Source organism: Sylvia atricapilla, chromosome W, assembly GCF_009819655.1.
Source record: "Sylvia atricapilla isolate bSylAtr1 chromosome W, bSylAtr1.pri, whole genome shotgun sequence".
Classification (NCBI taxonomy): Eukaryota; Metazoa; Chordata; class Aves; order Passeriformes; family Sylviidae; genus Sylvia; species Sylvia atricapilla.
The window spans coordinates 10,140,652-10,159,208 of record NC_089173.1 but is presented as its reverse complement, the minus strand read 5'-3'; the positions used below and the strand labels follow the sequence as shown (position 1 = coordinate 10,159,208).

The window sequence follows — 18,557 nt, the reverse complement described above, 5'->3', positions numbered from 1 at the left end:
GAGCTTCGACCACCCCTTTGTTTTGTTAAATAGTCTTAAGTACGACATTTAGTCTCCTTGGTAACTTATGGGGAAAAAATTCTTTAGAGTAAAAAGGAACAAAACCTAACCCCCAACACTTTCTCGTGATAAACTACCATATAATTACTCTTAATTCTGCTTAATATCCAGTTGCAGTACTCCATTCCCCATTCTTTCAGAAAGAAAGGTGTGACAAGATCAGGAAAAGTAGAACTCAGAAGGTAATAAGTGCTTTCAGGATCAATGATTGCTGAAACAGGTCAAAACTACTTTAGATGAAAGGCAAATTAACAAATCAAAATGGAAAAGAATCAACAATTTCCAAGTGTGTGACCAAGTTTAATGATACATTTTTTCTCTGAAACATTTGACCATCAATAACATTTCATGAGTTATGATGCCCAGAATGTTACTTCATAGGTGTTTTATATGAATATTTACAAAGACTTTCAAAATTCAGTGGCATAAAGAAACAAGAACTTAAAACTTTAGGCTACAATGCTTAAAAAATGTAAACATTTTATTTTACATAGTTGTGAAATATAATAACTTTTTAATGCAGCTTAATTTTATCTGGAAGGTGAATATATCCTGGTGCCTGTGAACACGGAATGAGAGAATTCTTTACACAAGTATTGTGCTCCAGTGTGCAAAAAATTATATATAAGAAAGTAATCTAAAGTCCACAAAAATTAAAAGATTAAAAAAAAAAAAGTCACATCTTGTAGTTGAGAAATTTATAAAAAACATTTACACATGATGCTTACCCATCAAAAACTTGCATAACTTAAAACTCTGAATATTAGCTACTACAAATTCAAGATCTTTCTCAAATGGAATTTTGTGCAAAGGTCAGACTACATTATTCAGCATTTTTCCAGCCTTCCCTTCCCACCCCAGTTCCTGACATCTAGTGGCCACAAGCACCACTAAAATGCTTTTGATACAGGTTCCAATTTGTGCATATATCCAAAAGGCACACACACGTGTGAACACGGTTTTCTGCAGAAACCTGTGCAGGTTCACAATGACATTGCAAAACTGTTTGTAGAGAGTTTAAAGTCTAATGTTTGGCAGGATTATTCTTACACATTCCTTTCTATCCTACAAGCCCAGGTGTTAATAGGCACACTGCTTTCCAAGGATCCAATATTTGAGTAGCCTTAAAATAAAGATTTAAAAATAAATCAGCCTGTAACATTATTATATTAGATACTTTGCTTTTGCCTGCATTATTTATGGAATTTTAATCTCACAGTACCATAGGTTTATGCTGTCAGTTGCAAACCAACTAAGATACATATTTCTTTTTGTTAATGAAGACTTTAATTGCTCCAGTAAAATCAGCTGATAAAAGCACTTCTGTGTGATCTGTCTTCAGAGCTCCTTAACAGGAAAGAGAATAAACTGTTAGTTCATTAAAAAAATGTATAAAAATTACACTCTCATTAAAATATATAAAATCACTGTGATACCCTTCTTCCTTTATCATATTCCTGATTTCTAGCCAACACTTCAAGAAACATCAGCATTTCTAGTAAAGAAACCTTTTCATTAATGGTTGGTGCGGCTCTACTTCTTAACATCTCCAATGTAAAAGGAATAATCCTAAAGTACTTAGGATGGCAACTGTACCCCTCATCTCACATCCTCACCTTTTAAGAATGCAACAGCTGCCAAAATGTTCAAGGTGGAATGCTAAGTTGGAATATATACTCATGCCACTGCAAGGACTTTTCTTCTCAATAAACCCCCACCCAGATCGAAAGTATTCATAACATTTTCCTGCTCACACCATGGTACCAAGCAGAGTTCATCTTAAACACCTACCAGAGGGTATGGTGTCTGATATCCCACAATTTTCTCCCTTACTTTCAGCTTCTTGCTTTTCAGAAGTTTCCAGTGACACCATCAAACCAGGATTTGGAGCAAAGATCACAGAGGTGACAACTGCATTGTGTGCTTCAGAAACACAATCCAATTTTGATTATCTTGTTTCAAGAATTTGTTAATTTTACAAGAACAGCAGGCATAAGCTCTAGTAAATATACAAGAATCTCAGTGCTAGTGGCATCAGGTAAACTCAGAATTCAAAGAACAACAATCATTGTTCTATAATCTTAGGGATTTCAGAAGATGCTCCAAGTGCCCAAAACTAACTGGCAAGAAGTCCAAAATACATTTGATACAAACATGGCCCACATTTCCCAAAAACTGTGTGTATGTGGAGCAGATAAAAGAGCTGTTTTTTTCCCACCTGTTTTTGTTTATAGCCTGCTATGAAAAAGAAAAAGCTTGCATTTGCTTTCAAAGTCACTTTTCAATAAAAGGTTATGGGTTGATAATTATTTTGATTTCTACAATCAGTCAGCAAAACATTACATTAATTCTGAATCTCTTATTGAAGCTGGACAAACTCTAAGCTACTCTGTCTCTTGCCATCCCAGAGTCTCCTGTGAACAAGGATTCCTGACAGGCCACCAGTTACCATGCATCCTGCTAAGAATTTGTTCACACTAAATGCATAGCAAATAAAATATTTCAATTTTCAAATCATATGAGTTTCGATAAAACAAAGATCAAAAGCTGGTTTTTACCTTTAATGCCTTCCCAGAAGTCATTTCGGTCTCTTCTTACAGATGTAAACTTGCTCAGGTCATGGTATGTACTCCAAATGTAGACATATTTGTCTTCTGAACCACTTACAATGTAGGTAAAGTCATGGCTAAAAATTCAAAGAAGGAAAAACATTACTTTTCTTAGCTGTTCAAGCATGCATTACAGTAGCTCTGCATCTCTAGATTCTGACACTAACTGGGCTACAGCCCAGTAAGTAGAGATGATTTAATCTGGGAAATTTATCTAGAGCAGGGGGACTGAGCAAGATGATCTCCCAAGCTCCTTTCCAACCTCAGTCCCTGCACTTACAGCAATAGTAATGGACACACATCATACTGTCCACAGGATGCAACTGCATTCATTCATCCACAGGAGCTCCCAGCTCACCACTCTTGACCAGAGCCTTTTTTTACCTTTGCATTCCTAGCCAAGTGACATTTCAGAGGCTCAGTTTCATGCCAATGTAGATTATTCAAACAAAACCCTCTGTACTTCAGCCACAGCATTTCCCAATCCAACAACTCGATTGTTACAATACTGTCCTACCTAAAGCTGGCTTTGATTTGGCTGCTGCTGTTGACATAACCTTTGTACTTCATAGATAGAGACAGATCTCTTAGGTCATACAACCTGATTCTGGAATCATTTGATGTCACTAGTATCTAGAAAAGAAATAAATAAATTTAGGAATGGAAACAATCTGTAACCATTTTTTCACCTGGACATTAATCAGAGCATAACATCATGAAAAGAATATATATTCTATTTTACCACTACTTAGTATTGTATTAGCCTAAATCAGCAAAGAGTAAGGCTCGTTTTAGTAGCGTTAAAAGATTTGGCACAAACTTACTAAGCATTAGATATAAACATCAGAATTCAGTACTGGGCCAAAGCTGCACTGAAAGATAGTACCTTATTTTCTCCTGGCAAAGGTTCAATGCCAGTAATTTTTCTTCCAACTCTATTTCGACCTCTGGTAGAACGCACATGTATTTGTGTGTGATACTTCAAGTGCTGAAAAGATATCAAAACATGTCCCAATTTGAAACAATTGTGTAAAAACATTAGTTTGCTTCAAGCTCTAACAGGTTTGTTTCTTGGTATTTAAATAACTGTGACTTCTAAATCTGTTTGCAATTTAACATAAAAAAATGCACAGTCTCAAAGTTTTTTTACCTCTGTGTCATAAAAGATGCATCTTCCATCATAGGTGCCTATGACTGCATATTTGCCATTCTGACAAAAGTTGGCAGCTGTAATCAATTTTGTCTGCCCATCTACTTCATTCCATAATGCCACCTTTTTGTCAGGAATGTTCCAGAGTCGGAGTTTTCCATCCAATGAACCACTTAAAAAGTACCTGTCATCCTGAGAACACACACAAGGTTTAATCTCTGCTTGTGGTACGAGTATGTCTCTGACTTCCTTAAAACCTTCCTGCTCCATTTCCAAACAGCTCCTCTACAGAATTTCCCAAATAAGAGCCCTCAGATGAGCTGATCATAAAGTTTAAGAAATTTGTGGCAAATGGAATTCAAATTCTTACAGGTTTTGGACAAGATTACACACATGGAGTTATACCTCAAGTTAGAAAACTGCTCACTGTTAGCACAGGTAGTTTCTACCTTCTCAGCACTCACCTTGCCAGGAGCTGAAAGCTCCTTTCACAGTTTCCCATACATCTACTACTTCTGTATGTTTAGGGAACACTGACAAACACTGTTCTTCCACTTGAGTTTTATTAATATTAGGAAGCTTGATTACAGTATTTTTAAAATATTATAAAAAATAAGTTGAAAGTAATCTCTGGAGGTCTCTGATCCACCTCCCCTGCTTGTAGCAAGAACAGTTCCAAAAGTTTGATTAGGCTGTAGTGGGTTATATTCTGTGAAATTTTAAAAATTCTCAAGGATTCTGTGGTCTCTGGACAATCTGTTCAAACTCATAATTATGATTTTTTTTCCACAAATATTTAATCACGATGTCCCTCAGTGGAAATTCTAACTTTTCACGAAGTTACTCTACACTATACCAGCTGTGATGGTACAGCCAACAGACAATTATTCACTTTTCACTTCACATATACACATGGTTAAACCCCATGGACAATCTCAGTAAAGTTCAATGAAGATGAACACAAAGTTCATGAGTATTATCCAGGAGGCATATTTTTGAAGTGCACAAAGTCTATTATTCAATAATTTTATGTTTTTAATTAAAAAAAAGGGGAGTGGAATGTTCTTATTTTAAATTCTACCTTTCTAGAAGTAAGAGGGCAGTTACACTTACCCTTGGATGGAAAGCTATAGCAGTGACAAAGTCTATATGCTGGAAACAGCAAAGACATTCTCTTCTTGATATGTGCCATAATCTGACAGTTTTATCCATAGAAGAAGAAAGCAAGAAGTAATTCTGTGAAACAAAAGAATTCCACAGTTATTAACAGACACGAAAGTAACGGTAAATACAGAAGAAATTTTATTGGTAGAGCCTTACCAACTTCTTTGCTGCCATGAAATTCAACATTTTAGCTTTTCAGATAAAAAGGTTTATCCAAATTACCATTACTGATTGGTGCTTTCCTTAAGAGCTGTACACTGACCCTTGGTCACAGAAAATTTTCTCAAGTAATCTCAGCGAAAATTAATACTTGGAATGTAGTTAAAGTATTCAGAGAAGAAATGGCATGACAGACTTCAGAGATGCCTGAGATGCTTCAACCAGACTGTGTTCCTTAAAGTACAACTGCATTCCCATGTGGAGAATTATCTGAATAAGTCTGATGTGAAACAAGGTAATTCTCTAATTTTAAAATAGATGTATGTATTCAGCAACTTCAGAATGTGTACACTTTGCACAAAAAGCGAAGTATACTGAAGACAAGAAAAGCAGTAACACCATAAAGCAGAAACCACACAGCTACAATGGAAAATCCTCCCACTCTAAAAAATTTACTTTCATTACTAAATACACAACTGTAATTGTTACTGGCTTGTTTGGTTTTTTTTAAGACCACTCTTAATTACACAAGCACAAGAAGGTTGCTAATTTCATTCCAACTATTTCAACTAGAATAAAATGTTGCCTATACAAAACTCTTGACTTCAAGGATCATTTCATATTGTTCATTGTATGGTTCCAGTGGCAACTGACAACAGAAAACAAGGAAAACACAGAAGAACTGTGTAGCCTGTATTAAGGTGCCTTACTTTAGACCAGGAAAGATCAAGAAGATCTGCTGTGTGGCCTTTGTATTTGCAAAATGGTCGTTGATGAAATGGGGCATTTTTATCATCTGGGTCTTCATCAACTCCACTGCAAATCTATCACAGAAATGTATAGAAATATTACCAAATATTAGCTGGAAAAATTAACAATGAGGCACTTACTGCTTAAAAAAGTATAAAGACAATAACAATTTGAACAACTCTTATTACTTTAAAATAAACAATATTGCACTAATAAACAACTGAAGTAAATGTCAAGTACAATGGGCTGTGAAACATCATCCTGAAATTGCAAAATTAAGAAGTTCTAAATTTTCCATTTTTCAGCTCTTATTTAGTGGGATCAGTTTGACAGGAATTTAAGCAAACACCTGAAGATAAGCTTTTGGAACATAGTATATCAACCTTAAAAATTGCATTCCACTTCAGAATATAAACTGTGAGTTCAGGTTTCCAAGTTTCTAGTGCATATCATGAATGACAACCTCCCAGTAAGAGACCAGTTAAGAATTAACAGGTGTGAAATAATAATTAAAAAAAGCCCTAAAAGTTCCTATATAAAACCTCTCCAGGAAAAAAAACCAACCAAAACCCAAAAAAAACCCCAACCACTCAAAACAACATCTCTGGTGTGTGTGGCTTATCAAGCCCACTCATTTACATGAGATAAAGAATGATTGCTGGCCTCCCTGCTTCCCCCCTGCCAAAACAACACACACAATTAACACTACTGCCAAGATCTTCACTTAAACCCTGATTGTGTCATCTGTTTCTTACACTACTGGAACCTAAAAATAGAAAAAACCCCACCTTAAATACATTAATTTTAATGGCAAGGTTTACTACAGTATCTGGAAACTCTACAAGTAAGAGTGTCTGAATACTTTTCTTCACTCATGTTCCATTTTTTTCTACATGGATGTGAACAATTTAAATGTGTCAGGTATCATTATTCTTCTTAGAATCCCATTGCTCACTTTGGCCTTCCTCGGAAAAAACATCAAGTCAGACGTTAACCACAAGTAATGGCCAGAGATAAAACACCAAGACAGGAAATTTAATGATGTAGAGTTTTTCTCCTTAGCAATTCACTCAGCAATCTCCTCTAGCAGGAGGCCACAGCACAGCTATGCAGATTTTGTAATGCTTTAAATTCAATGACGGGCTTCCTTGCTTGCACCCCTTGTACACGGGATTAATGTATTTGATTGAAGACATCTATTGATATGACAGTTTGACAAAAAGACACAAGCCAAGAACTCCTTAATGTATGTTTGGATAAAGCAACAATGAAGATCTGGAATTACAAACCAGACCATCTTTTCCCCTCCCAATACCTTGTGTACCTACCCCTGCATCGGTATCAGACTTGGAAGAATTCAGGCTCTCTTGAGAAGGAGAAGGGGAGACACGGCCTGGAACATTGACAGAAACACCATGGTCAACATCAAGTTCCCAAATACCCAGAATTTCTGCTGTTTCAAAGCTCTAGCCATGCATAGAGAGATACCTTCTGTGTTGTACTTCATGCGCATGTTATTGAAATAGTCAAAGGCATTCTTTAAAACCCATATCCTTACTACGTTGTCCTGCCCTGCAGATGCCAGTAATCGACCACAGTGAGAAAATTTCATAGTCCAAACAGCACCCTGTCAAAATAGATGATTGTTTAAATCACAAAAAGTGCTTTTCTGTGTACCAAAAAGACTTGCTACAACATCAACTGACAAGATTTTAGACGTACACAAGATACCACAAGTAAAATAAACTGTAGATCAAAACACTGATAAGTAATTGTTAAGACTGGTGGATTGCGCAACACATGCAAAAACAGTTTGAAAGAAAAAGCCCAACGGGCAGATGACTGCAAGAGAGAAGTTACAGGAGGTCAGTACTACCACAGAATTCCACATAAGGCTGGTACAGTTGTCTGAGAGACTCAGAATCTCCCGTTTGTTTTGTAGAACCGACAAGTACTTGTAGCTGCACTTGAGGTTCACATGCTTTTTTTAAAGTAGAAACTGATTGGTTACACCAACTGGCAACCAAAATGAGTACTACATATATTTGTTATATTCATAATTGGCATGAGGGTTTTGCAAAGCCTCTGATGAGAACAATTCTTTCTCCATTGCAAAGTCCAAAGAGTTACTAGTCAATAAAACATAACCACACAAGCAGTATCCCATTTCCTCCTGCTACTGAATAAAGAGCTACTAGGCATTTGACTCCACCAAGTTCCACCAATTTGGAGGAATTTCCTAGGTTTAAGAAGTCAAACACTGGCATGATGGAAAGTAACACAGATTACCAGTAGGAATGGAAAGTTCAGTTGTGGATAAGCTTGGAATCTCTGGTCACTGACTGCTGTAGGTCATTACTGTCAGCCCAACACTTAGAGATGAGGGATTGCTTCAAATGTCAGACAGCTACTGTCAGCAGAAGTTTGGGAAATCAGGAATACTAGAATGTATTCCAGACTCCATAGGGAAGCATGCACACTTAAAACAGTGATAAATAGGTAGTTTTTCTGCCTGATTCTCCACAGGCATCTCTGCAAATATCCTATCCTGGTTTCTCCCCACCTTATCATTCTGATCCACATACTCTATTAACCTCTCCCGACTTATGCCTCCAAAACCTATTAAGTATTTCTGTTCAGTACTTGTGTTCATCTGTCTAAGACTAATTTATTTACTGCTGAACACATCAAACTTGCTGCTCTGTGCTCAGTTCTGGTAGTGGAAAAGAGCCTATTTCAGCCTAAAGTTGTAACTGCAGAAACCAAAAAAACTAAATACCACTTGGTGACATAACTCTTCAAAGGAGAGCTCTGGAGAATCCCTGATGCCTAGGAATCTACATGCTTTTTACCCCCTGAAGATCTGGTCAAACCAGCCAAATTTTCATTTTTTTGCCAGACTATTATTTTCCAGAATAAAGTTTTTCACAGAGAATAAACCCGACAGTCATTTTTAGAGGTCGGCAAGTAGATGAAAATGAAAAGTTGAATCTCAGGCTGAACAGATTCAGGAAAACCACAGATGGAAACTGAGACCTACCATATGCTCTCCACTGAGATCCTGAACAACTTTAATTTGTTCAAAATCGTAAGGCCCCTTAAAGCCATGTGCTGCTTTGAACTTAACTGGTCTTGTATAGGGCATCCCTTCATCATCACTGGAAGAGGGATCGTCTTGATCTGTGTGAAAGACTAAGAGGAACACAAATTCAGCACTACATATTGTAGCATCCATTTAATCTGTTAGTAAGCTTTTTGGTAGCAGATTAGTCTTGAATTAGACAATTTCTTTAGGCAATTTTAAGATCTTAAAGCAAAATAAGAATAGTATAGCATCAAGGTCTAGAAAAACATCTGCATTAATTTTATGCTACAGCGAATCCAAACACTGAACACTGAAAATAAGAACTGCTATTAATTTTTGTTGTGCCCCTTTCTTGGCACTTGTCTTGCATTCAGCAGATCCTGCAGTAAGTGATTTCTGTCAGTTTAATGTGTGCTGAAAACGAGGTTATTGGTTTCTTCTCTCTGAGTACACTGAAATGGCCTGGTGATTTGCCCATGAAGTATAAGAACTGCAAAAGAGCTGTAGCCAACAGCCAGTGGCAACACAAGACACTGAAGTGCAACAGTTCCATGGCACTTATCTCAGGCTGTGGTTACACCAGCTTGCTGCAGCACTAGAATTCTGTCTGAAAGATACACTGATGAAACAAGGAGAGAATTCAGTTTTAGTTGGGAAATCTAACAGGAGCTCAAGCTATATGAGAATTCTAATTGTGGCACTGGTTGCCAGAAAACAATCTGATTTACTAAAGTAATGAAGATAATCCCCACTTCTACATTTGTTGGAATAACTTTCCAAAAATGTTTACATTTTGATATCAAAACCTCTTTCTAACAGCACAACAAAAAATCAGAGTATTAAGCTGGTTTAGTTGAAAAGGTCTCTCAACTATTACTTCACAAGAATTTATCCTTGTAACCTGGTTGTCTCAAAATGCCTACTAAGCTACAAGGTCCAACTCTAAAAATATTGTACCACCAACTGTAGAACAGTGGTAGAATGCAGCAGTGTATGTTCCTCTACCAGCTTTGATTCCTAAAAGCACAAGGATAAGCCGACTATCCTATTAAAAAAAAAAAAAGATTGAGTGCCATTTACCTTCATCTCGAACACTCTTAACCTTATTTACAGCACGTTCACCATATTCTTCAGCAAGGTGCTTTGCTTTCTTTACAGATTTGCCAAGGAACTTCTTCAGTTGAGTCCTTAAAAGCAAGGGTACTTTTTCAACACATAATAATGGAAAATTCTCATTTTTTTTGCTACTATGAATCAATAATTTTGATTTGAAATGCAATCTTATCTTTTTTCATTACTGCTTCTTAAAATAAGCAGTACTTTTGACAGCAGTCATGCAATCTTCAGTTCAATCATAAAGCTACAGGCTTATGTAAAATCAGGTATCACTTGTAAAGTGAATACTTAAAAGGCAACTTGTTCAGTAGTCAGAAGGCAAGCTTCAGCTTAGAAAAATAAAATCTGTTTTTTTCTTTCTAGGGAAAGTAAAAACATAAAACAACATCTTACGTTTTCTGTTTTAACCTCCCTCCATCAGTGTCAGTTTGCTGTGTCTGCATTTTGTCTTCATCATCAGACTGTGCTGCATCGTTACTAGGAAATACAGAAGTGACTGTTTAATGGGATATCATAATGAATCTAAATTGAGTGAAATGTTAGTAAAGTAGGGTCTGCATTTTAGGAACCATCTTTATTCCTCTATGTAACACATTGGAAAAACATGGACATTATTTTAATCACATAATAAACAGGTTTTTCAATTCTTAGATATCTTGATACTAAAGCTGCAGACACTGCAGGTGCCAAAGATATATTATTCCCTGCACACAAATTTCCAACTTAAGCTTATAGGGACACTTTGAAAGCTAAGAGTAGACAAAATACATTAAATTACTAGGAACTGGTAACATGCTACTTTGTTCTCATATGTTGCTTTCCACAGATCACATAAATTAATAGTTGTTAATTCTGAAATAGAAATTTTTTCACAAGAGTTCTAGAGAATTGAGCTTTTCAATAATACACCAAAGCAAAAAACCTAGAAATTGTCTGATGTATAAATTAATATAGGCCTTTGAAAAGAACATCTAGACTGACATGGTTTTCTGATCATTAAGCACGTGTCTTTTCCTATCAAAGATTGCAAAAAGACTCCGTTTTACATATTAGAAGGATCTAAAGCTCTATGAAGAACAGGTAAACCTAAAAGCAGTCAGCTGTACTAATGACAACAGATCTTCAGAGGAAGAGTCTCCTATGAAACACTGAAAAAGCTAAAGGAGGTAGTGGCATGAACAACATCCAGTATTTGAACGTAAACTGCGTTTAATTCAGCACAGAAATGACATTTAGTACATCAAAGGCTAACTGGAGATCAGTGGATTTTCAGATGTACTTGCTTGTCAAGTTCCAGCAATATCAGCAACTTTTAGTAAACTTGAGAAAAGTCAATAAGGAGCCTGGCTCATTGAGAACTGGGAATTAGCTCAGATTAGTCAGACATATGGATTTGGGCTCTTTTAACCTGCATATGAGCAGCTTCCATTTATGCAAAAACTGTGAGAGCAACAGCATCTTATGAGCTGAAAGCTCTCATGATTCATACCTGACGTATTCTTTAGTTCTCCTCATGATATGCAAAGTCAGGGGATTAATGCCTGTTGGCAACTTTTCTTCTGCCAAACTCAGAGGTATTTCTTCACCTGTATCAAGGTTTTTTATCATTACGCTTGCTAGAATTTCCTATGGAAAAAAATAAGATGTGAAATGAAGAAAACTTGATTAGAATTGAAAACCTAGAGCAAAACAGAAATCATCAAAACTTACAAATTACTTATTTTAATGGGAAGTTCTGTAGCTCACTATATATTTAGTTTACAAAGACTGAGTTTAAATTAGCATTTTAGTGCAAACATTATCAACCACTAGACAAAGATGAAGAGTTACATATCACAAGCTTCAATTTCATAAATTAAAAATGCAGCTATAGAGACATCAACCACTGCCTGACACCTTTCATGTTAATATCAAACATATTATGTAATTAAAAGACATTGCAGTCTTCCCCTTTCCCACTCCAGCTGCTGTATCTTAGCTTTAGCCAAAGGCAAACTTAACATACAGAGAGGAAAGGAATTTAGAACTGACTAGCACCACAAAGGAAAAGGTTTATTTGGAGTATCTCATGAATGCTTACATAGGTTCAGCAACAGTTTAAAAAAGCTATACAGTGATAGACATGAATGAAAACTTACAAAAGCCAAATATCATGAGGATTAGTGGAATTATTAACTGAATAAACTATTTTTTAGTATGAGGAAGATAATTTTCCTATTGCTGACTCCTTCCCCTTTTAGACATATGACAAAATGGCAGGTTTGCTGGTGTTCCCTCCCATGAAAATCCTTTGAGGTGTTTGCATAGCTACCAACACAAACTTGATAGCATTTCATGTCTGTTACAACTCACACTTCCAAAGGCTAATGCCACACATGACTCAGGGGACACAAAGTTCTTAGGTGGACAAAGTCAGCTGTGCCATCACTTCTATTTGCATTCCTGGTGACATGGAACAAGGAATGACTATACAATTTATTTAACAGACAGGAAAAGCAAGCACAAAGGTGTACCATGTACAGACCACAGCCACTGATACCTCATCTGTGAGCTCTCTGCCAGAGTTAGACCTGGGTCTTTGTGGTCCAAGTATTTCATTTGCTGTTTGGCCATCAGCTGCTTTCCCATTTTCCTGAAATTGTGCAAACATAGATTACATTATCTCTACTGTAACACTGAAGCAATGGAAAATGTTACAGTTACCAAATGTACAATCATTTCCCAATACCTGTGCAGTGACGATTTTATCTCCACTAGTTGCACTGGCCAAATCCAAGGAAGGTTGTGAATCTTTGGGCACACCCTCTGTCACTGAATTTGAAGTTAAAAGACCACCAGCTGTGAAGCTGTCCCGAGAAACTGAAGAGATTTATTAGAAAGAAGAGCATAACACTTGCCATAGGCATCAAATCCTAACATCAGTTCCAGGCCTGAACACCCTTTCTGACCAGTTTGGTATTTTTTAATGATCAACTGCCACCAAATCTAACTTAGAATTATGTATTTCATATACTGATGGAGGTTCAGGCATGATTTCACACCTAGGCGTCTTAAGCTTTATTAACTTCTTTTTAATAGTCATTTCCCTAGTAACCCAGGACTACATATTTTCATAAGACCTCAGTCCACACCTTGACTTGCATTTCTATGCAAATACAGACCATACATACATTTTATTTGAAGTAACTGGGTTTTAGCTTATGTATTGATGAGTCAATATTCCAGCTCGGGCGCCAGATATTCCAGCTGGTAGATGGGGTCTGCCGCTTGGGACCCAGAGAGCCACAGCCACCCCAAAAGATGTCTCTCTAGAAACAGCTCCTTGGGGGGTCAGGGCGCTCCTCAGTTGGCAGAGGGGCTTCTCAGCTGGCGAGCAGAGCAGTGATTTTTCAGCTCAGTGATTTCAGCTCAGTGCTCTCAGCTCCTGCCCTTGTGAGTTGCCCCTCTTTTAGCCAGCCGTGATGAGAGAGAGAGAGGTCTCGTGTGGAATTTCCGCAGGTGGTACTTTATTGCAAAGGTACCAGCGAAAGGGTCCAGGGACGAGGAACCTCTGCCGACCAGAGGAAACCCAGGGGTTTTTATGGGACACCAGGGTGGGAGGAAAAGGGTACAGAACCAATCAATTGTAACAGATCTACATAAAATCCCGAGGGGGCTTGTGGGTCTCCGGACAGGTCGCCGTGACTAGAAGGTCTTTTGTCTTAAGGGCTCTGGGTGAAGTTGCGAAATTTTCTTAACTCCTCAGCTTGGCTCCCTCCAGGGCAAAGCAGCTGGGACTCCGCCCATTCCCACAAGCCAATTTCTTGCTATAGCTACAGCTACAGCTCCAGCTACAGCTATTTTAGTAGGAAGTCTTACTTTACAAGAAAGTCTACGAATGAGGAACACTTCTAAAGGAGAAGGGTATTACTTCATTGTAAATAGCTAAGACTGTTGAAGGATTTTATACCCATTAACTAAACTAAAATCACAGGACTGAATGATCCTTCACTTAAAACATAAAAAATAGTAACCCTGTAGATAACTAAACCCATCTAAAATAGAATACTTGCCTTCTAAAACAGGTTTTTGCACTTCAAAATCCAGTTCACTCTTCTTCTTCCGGGGAGGTGGAGCTGGCCGTGCAGGGGGGGGTGGTCTCGCGGGAGGGACATTTGTGGGAGGTGGGGGACGGGCTGGGCTAGGCTTCTTCGTGCTCACAACTATGTCAGGCTCTACAGTCATCTGCCTTGGTGGCTTTGTTGGAGGCATTTCTTCTGTTGTAGAAAGGTCTTTGGTAGATAAATCTGAAGCCACTTTTTCTAAAGTATTTGCCTCTTTCTTGTCTGTTATGTGCTCTTTTTCTGATGTTTCTCCTTGTGCTTCAGTTTCATTCATTTTATGGTCAGTTGCATTTGTTACTTTTGTTAGTTTATGAGATCCCTGTTGGTCAGAACTAAACAAAAGGTTCCCAGACTCCAATTCAGTGTCTTTACACACACTCTGATCCTCTGGTTCTCTAGTGTCTTCTGGTAATGGTATTTTAGCAGCTAGTACTTCTGGGATATCACTAATGATACATGCTCCAGAAATCCAAGCATTTGCATCTGAAGTTGGAAGAGTCAATTCATTTCTTCTAGAAGCTAAAGAATCATCCTCTAGTTGTTGGGCCTTCTGGCTTTCTTCTATAATACTGTCAATAATCTAGAGAAACAAAACAAAACCATTCTACCAGTCACCAGCAGGCACTTCCTGGGTACACAAACCAGTCAGCCTGCACAATACCCACAAGAACTCTTCCACTGAAAAGTTGTTTTATATACAAAATGCATTTTGTTTAAAAAGGAGACCAGAACCTTGGTGCAGAAATGAGCATATTCAAAAGATAAAACAAAGTAACTAATTTCCAGTGTTCTTTAATATACTTGGAGAGAAAGTTAGGAAACAAAAGCTGTTCACTTATGAGTTCTCATGTACTGCTAAATATGATCCTGTAAATTACACAAATAATTCAAAGCTGGTGAATCCTAAATGTTTTTAGAACACTTAAGTTTGATTTTTACCCTTTAGAGGAACATTCTTACTAACATTAACAACTAATTCTAACTTATGGTAGTTTCAGGATGAATCTTGATCATTAAATTATTTAATATTTTTAGTGTGATGCTGGAAGCTCAAAGCAATATTTAACTAACCTCTTTTGAATTATCTTGTTTCATTTCTCGTACAAATGTTTCATTTCCAGCTTTGTCTAGTTTATTGTCCATATCCTACAGAAGAAAAAGTCATAAGATGATGGTACTAACTTCTTCAGTAAGATGATCTAACAAAAATATAGCTCCAACAAATTAAATAGCATAAAGGACAAGAAATCTGCCACATTTTCATACACTACTGCGGTCAGATGTTTAAACAGTAATGCTCAGTACATGAGTAGTATTTTGGTCACGCACAGAAAGGCTGCACACTATGCAACAAAATAGGCAGTTGTGCATGAGAGGCTGCAACCTCAACTAAAATCAAACTGAAGGCAGCATGAAGTTTAGAGAAACAAACGCATATAATAATCTGCAGCAAGGAAATTCCATATTAAAATATTTTCTCTTTTTTTAATCAGCTTTTAGGAAAGGATGCAAGAACTGTATAATAGCCACATATAGTAGAAACTATTTAGAAATTTCCAAATTAAGGCAGGCAGCTCTATCAAGTGGTCACAAATATGCTTCTGAGGTTCCAACATGGAATCTTACATTCTACTATTCCTAGTGCACATTGTATATTTTAGCAATCAGTCAGCTTCATGCAGATCCTTCCAAAATCCAAATAAGCTGAACTGAAAATATTCTATTTGTGAGTAAACATTTTAATCAATTCCTGCAAAATTTTAGCTTCAGAACCACAAGTAGTTTATACCATAGGATACTGCTTTAATCTCAGGTGATACAGATCACTAAGAGCTTCATCATACATCTTCACTTCTACATGAATTATTAAAATCCTAAAGAGTTTGGGTTAGGAAAAAAACAACTTTAAAGACTATCTAGTCCAATGAAAGGCCACAACATCACATTGTCCATAAGCACATATATCAGCAATATATAAAGTGCAACCTGATGGAATCCTTGACATTGGAAGGGATCTGCAGAGATCCAGTAAGTAGCCCTCAAAGCAGAGCCAGCTAGAACAGGGTATTTTCAATCATTTGTCCCTGTTTTTTTATTTAGAGTGACTGTCTAGTACAGATATTTAAGAAATTTATCCTTAGACTTTATCTAGACTCTCAAACAACCAAACAGAACGTCTAGAGCATCCTAGCATATTACATTTGAAACTCCTCCCTGCCCCAAACTCTTGCTGACATCCATCTTGGAAAGTTCTGACCTAAAGAAATGGCATATTGTGCTGTCTTGGTTTGAAAGAGAGGTATCTGCAAGGGAGGGGCAGGGCCTCCCTTTGGAATGGAGAATTCAAATCCCCTCCCTCTAAATTATTATAATTTAGAAAATTAAAGGGGCTTTCAGGCAGAGGTATGGGGATAGGAATAACTGTTCTTTACTAGTATGTATAACAAAGCAAACAAAAACAACTACAGCACTAATAACAAAACAGTACTAAGAACCTTGAGGGCTTTGCTTCACAAAACCCAGGGCAATTTGGTCTCGGTGTCCCTGCAGGACCCTCAGAGCACCAAGCTGGAACAGTGGAGAGTCCCAGGCTGGTGGCTGGAATGGCAACATGTCCCGGGTAGGCAGGGGCAGGATGTCCTGGCAAGGTAGGGGAGTGCAGGGTCACACTGTAGCAAAAAGAGCAGTGCCGAAGAAGCTGCAACAGCAGAGCAGGGCTGGCCCAGCTCCAGCCAGGCAGACAGAGGAGATCGGAATTCCAGGGCACATGAGCAGATGATGGTAGATTTCCCAGAGCCAGACTTTCTGGTGACAGTGAATTCCTCCCACAGCTGTTAAGATACGGTTAATAATTTCTGTGGCCACAAAGCTGGGAATAGAACCTCAGCTTCACTGCAACCAGGATGTTGCTTCCATTGTTCCAACCAAATCAAGTATAACTTTGCCTGGGTAATCGGAGGGGGGGGGGGGGGGGGGGGGGGGGGGGGGGGGGGAAGATTGGGACGATTTGTACTTGGAAATAAAGCTATCCTTTACTAGGTCGGGTGAAACTGTACCTAATCATCATAAGATAGATGATATAATTGAAACGATTGTTGGTTGCTGAATGTGATTATTATCTCAAACTAGAATCATGAGAATCACAAGGGAAGATATTTACCAAAACTCATGCTTGGGTGTATACAATAGAACAATGGGAGGGCTTAATGATTAACATAGAGTTGTGTAATGGAGGGGTATAATACTGGGGCCTTCTTGGACCCTCGTCAGAGTTGGATTTGGGTCTGTAGCCCGACTCCCAGAGCTCTCAATAAAGCACCTCATAATCATCCGTGATTATGTGTTTTCCTCGCTAACATTTTGGCGGCCCAGGCAGGACCCTGTGAGCGCTGCTGAGGACCTCACGACCCGATCATGCTCCAGCCGGCACCGAGGGATTCTCGGGGAGCCCATCGAGGCGGGACCCGCTGCCGCTCACAACGTCCCCTGGAGAAAAGGTAAGGTGCTTTATTCTGGTCTGGTCTGGTGCCTGCCTGTCAGACGCGGCGAAAGCTGCGCGTGGTTGGGCTAAGGAATTCCTGGTATTGCCTAGGGGCCATCCATTAGACAGGGCGAAAGCCCTGCAGGTTCGGCATCAGTGGTCTTATGTACTGTAACATATGGAGAAGCTGAAAGGGTTAAAAAGTGGGGGGTTATGGGCGGCAATGCCCCCATACCCGTTTCTCCTTTGGGGTGCTTGGCAGCACACTGGAAAGCTGGAAATTTCGGTCAGGAATTACAGAAAGATAAATTGATTGATTATTGCAATACATGGTGGCCTGGTTATGTTTTGCCTGATAATCGAAGGTGGCTGGAGAATGGATCTTTGGAACCAAAGCTGACATCACAACTGATGGAGTATTGCAAACAAGAGGGTAAATTGGATGAAATTCCATATGTTGATTTATTTTTCTACCTGCGAGGAAAACCGCAGGGGTTAACAGAGTGTAAATTGCAAGCATTGGTCCTCGAAAACAATCAGTGCCTGGCTTGTGTCCAAGATAGACGCTGTGTGGAACACTTGGTTTTGGGGAAAGGGGGGGAAGATGGTTTGGAAGCTGATTTACTACTAAGACCCAATGTCTCCACCAGAGTCTTGCCGGTATCGAACTCCACTCCGCCTGGTCTCACCCCCCCCCCCGATTCTCTTACCCTTTCCCCGCGCAATCCTACACAATGTGCTTCTCCCCAGCGCTATCCCTCTCCCCCACCAATGCCTGCTCAAAGATTTATCCCTCCACTGACACCTCCTCAGGGGTACCCTCCCCTTCCACCTACACCTTCATCGCTGGTCTCTGCCCCTGCAAACCCTCCGCCGAGTC

General features: G+C 38.6%; 1 protein-coding gene and 1 long non-coding RNA gene across 2 annotated transcripts in view; both read right to left on the bottom strand.

Moving 5' to 3' along the window:
• The window catches only part of LOC136373294 (uncharacterized), a 394,644-nt gene that overhangs the window by 6,081 nt on the left and 370,006 nt on the right, over positions 1 to 18,557 (bottom strand). The window lies entirely within an intron of this gene.
• LOC136373371 (WD repeat-containing protein 44-like) lies at positions 340 to 15,531 on the bottom strand. Its single transcript, XM_066338279.1, has 18 exons — positions 15,268 to 15,531; positions 14,146 to 14,776; positions 12,822 to 12,952; positions 12,633 to 12,725; positions 11,583 to 11,719; positions 10,487 to 10,570; positions 10,058 to 10,164; positions 8,933 to 9,084; positions 7,381 to 7,519; positions 7,221 to 7,285; positions 5,853 to 5,966; positions 4,933 to 5,055; positions 3,820 to 4,011; positions 3,556 to 3,657; positions 3,187 to 3,302; positions 2,619 to 2,746; positions 1,852 to 1,983; positions 340 to 1,407 (listed from the first exon to the last, which is right to left on the bottom strand). Exons 1-18 carry the CDS (start codon positions 15,337 to 15,339, stop codon positions 1,313 to 1,315), a joined length of 2,613 nt encoding a protein of 870 aa, XP_066194376.1. The 5' UTR covers positions 15,340 to 15,531; the 3' UTR covers positions 340 to 1,312.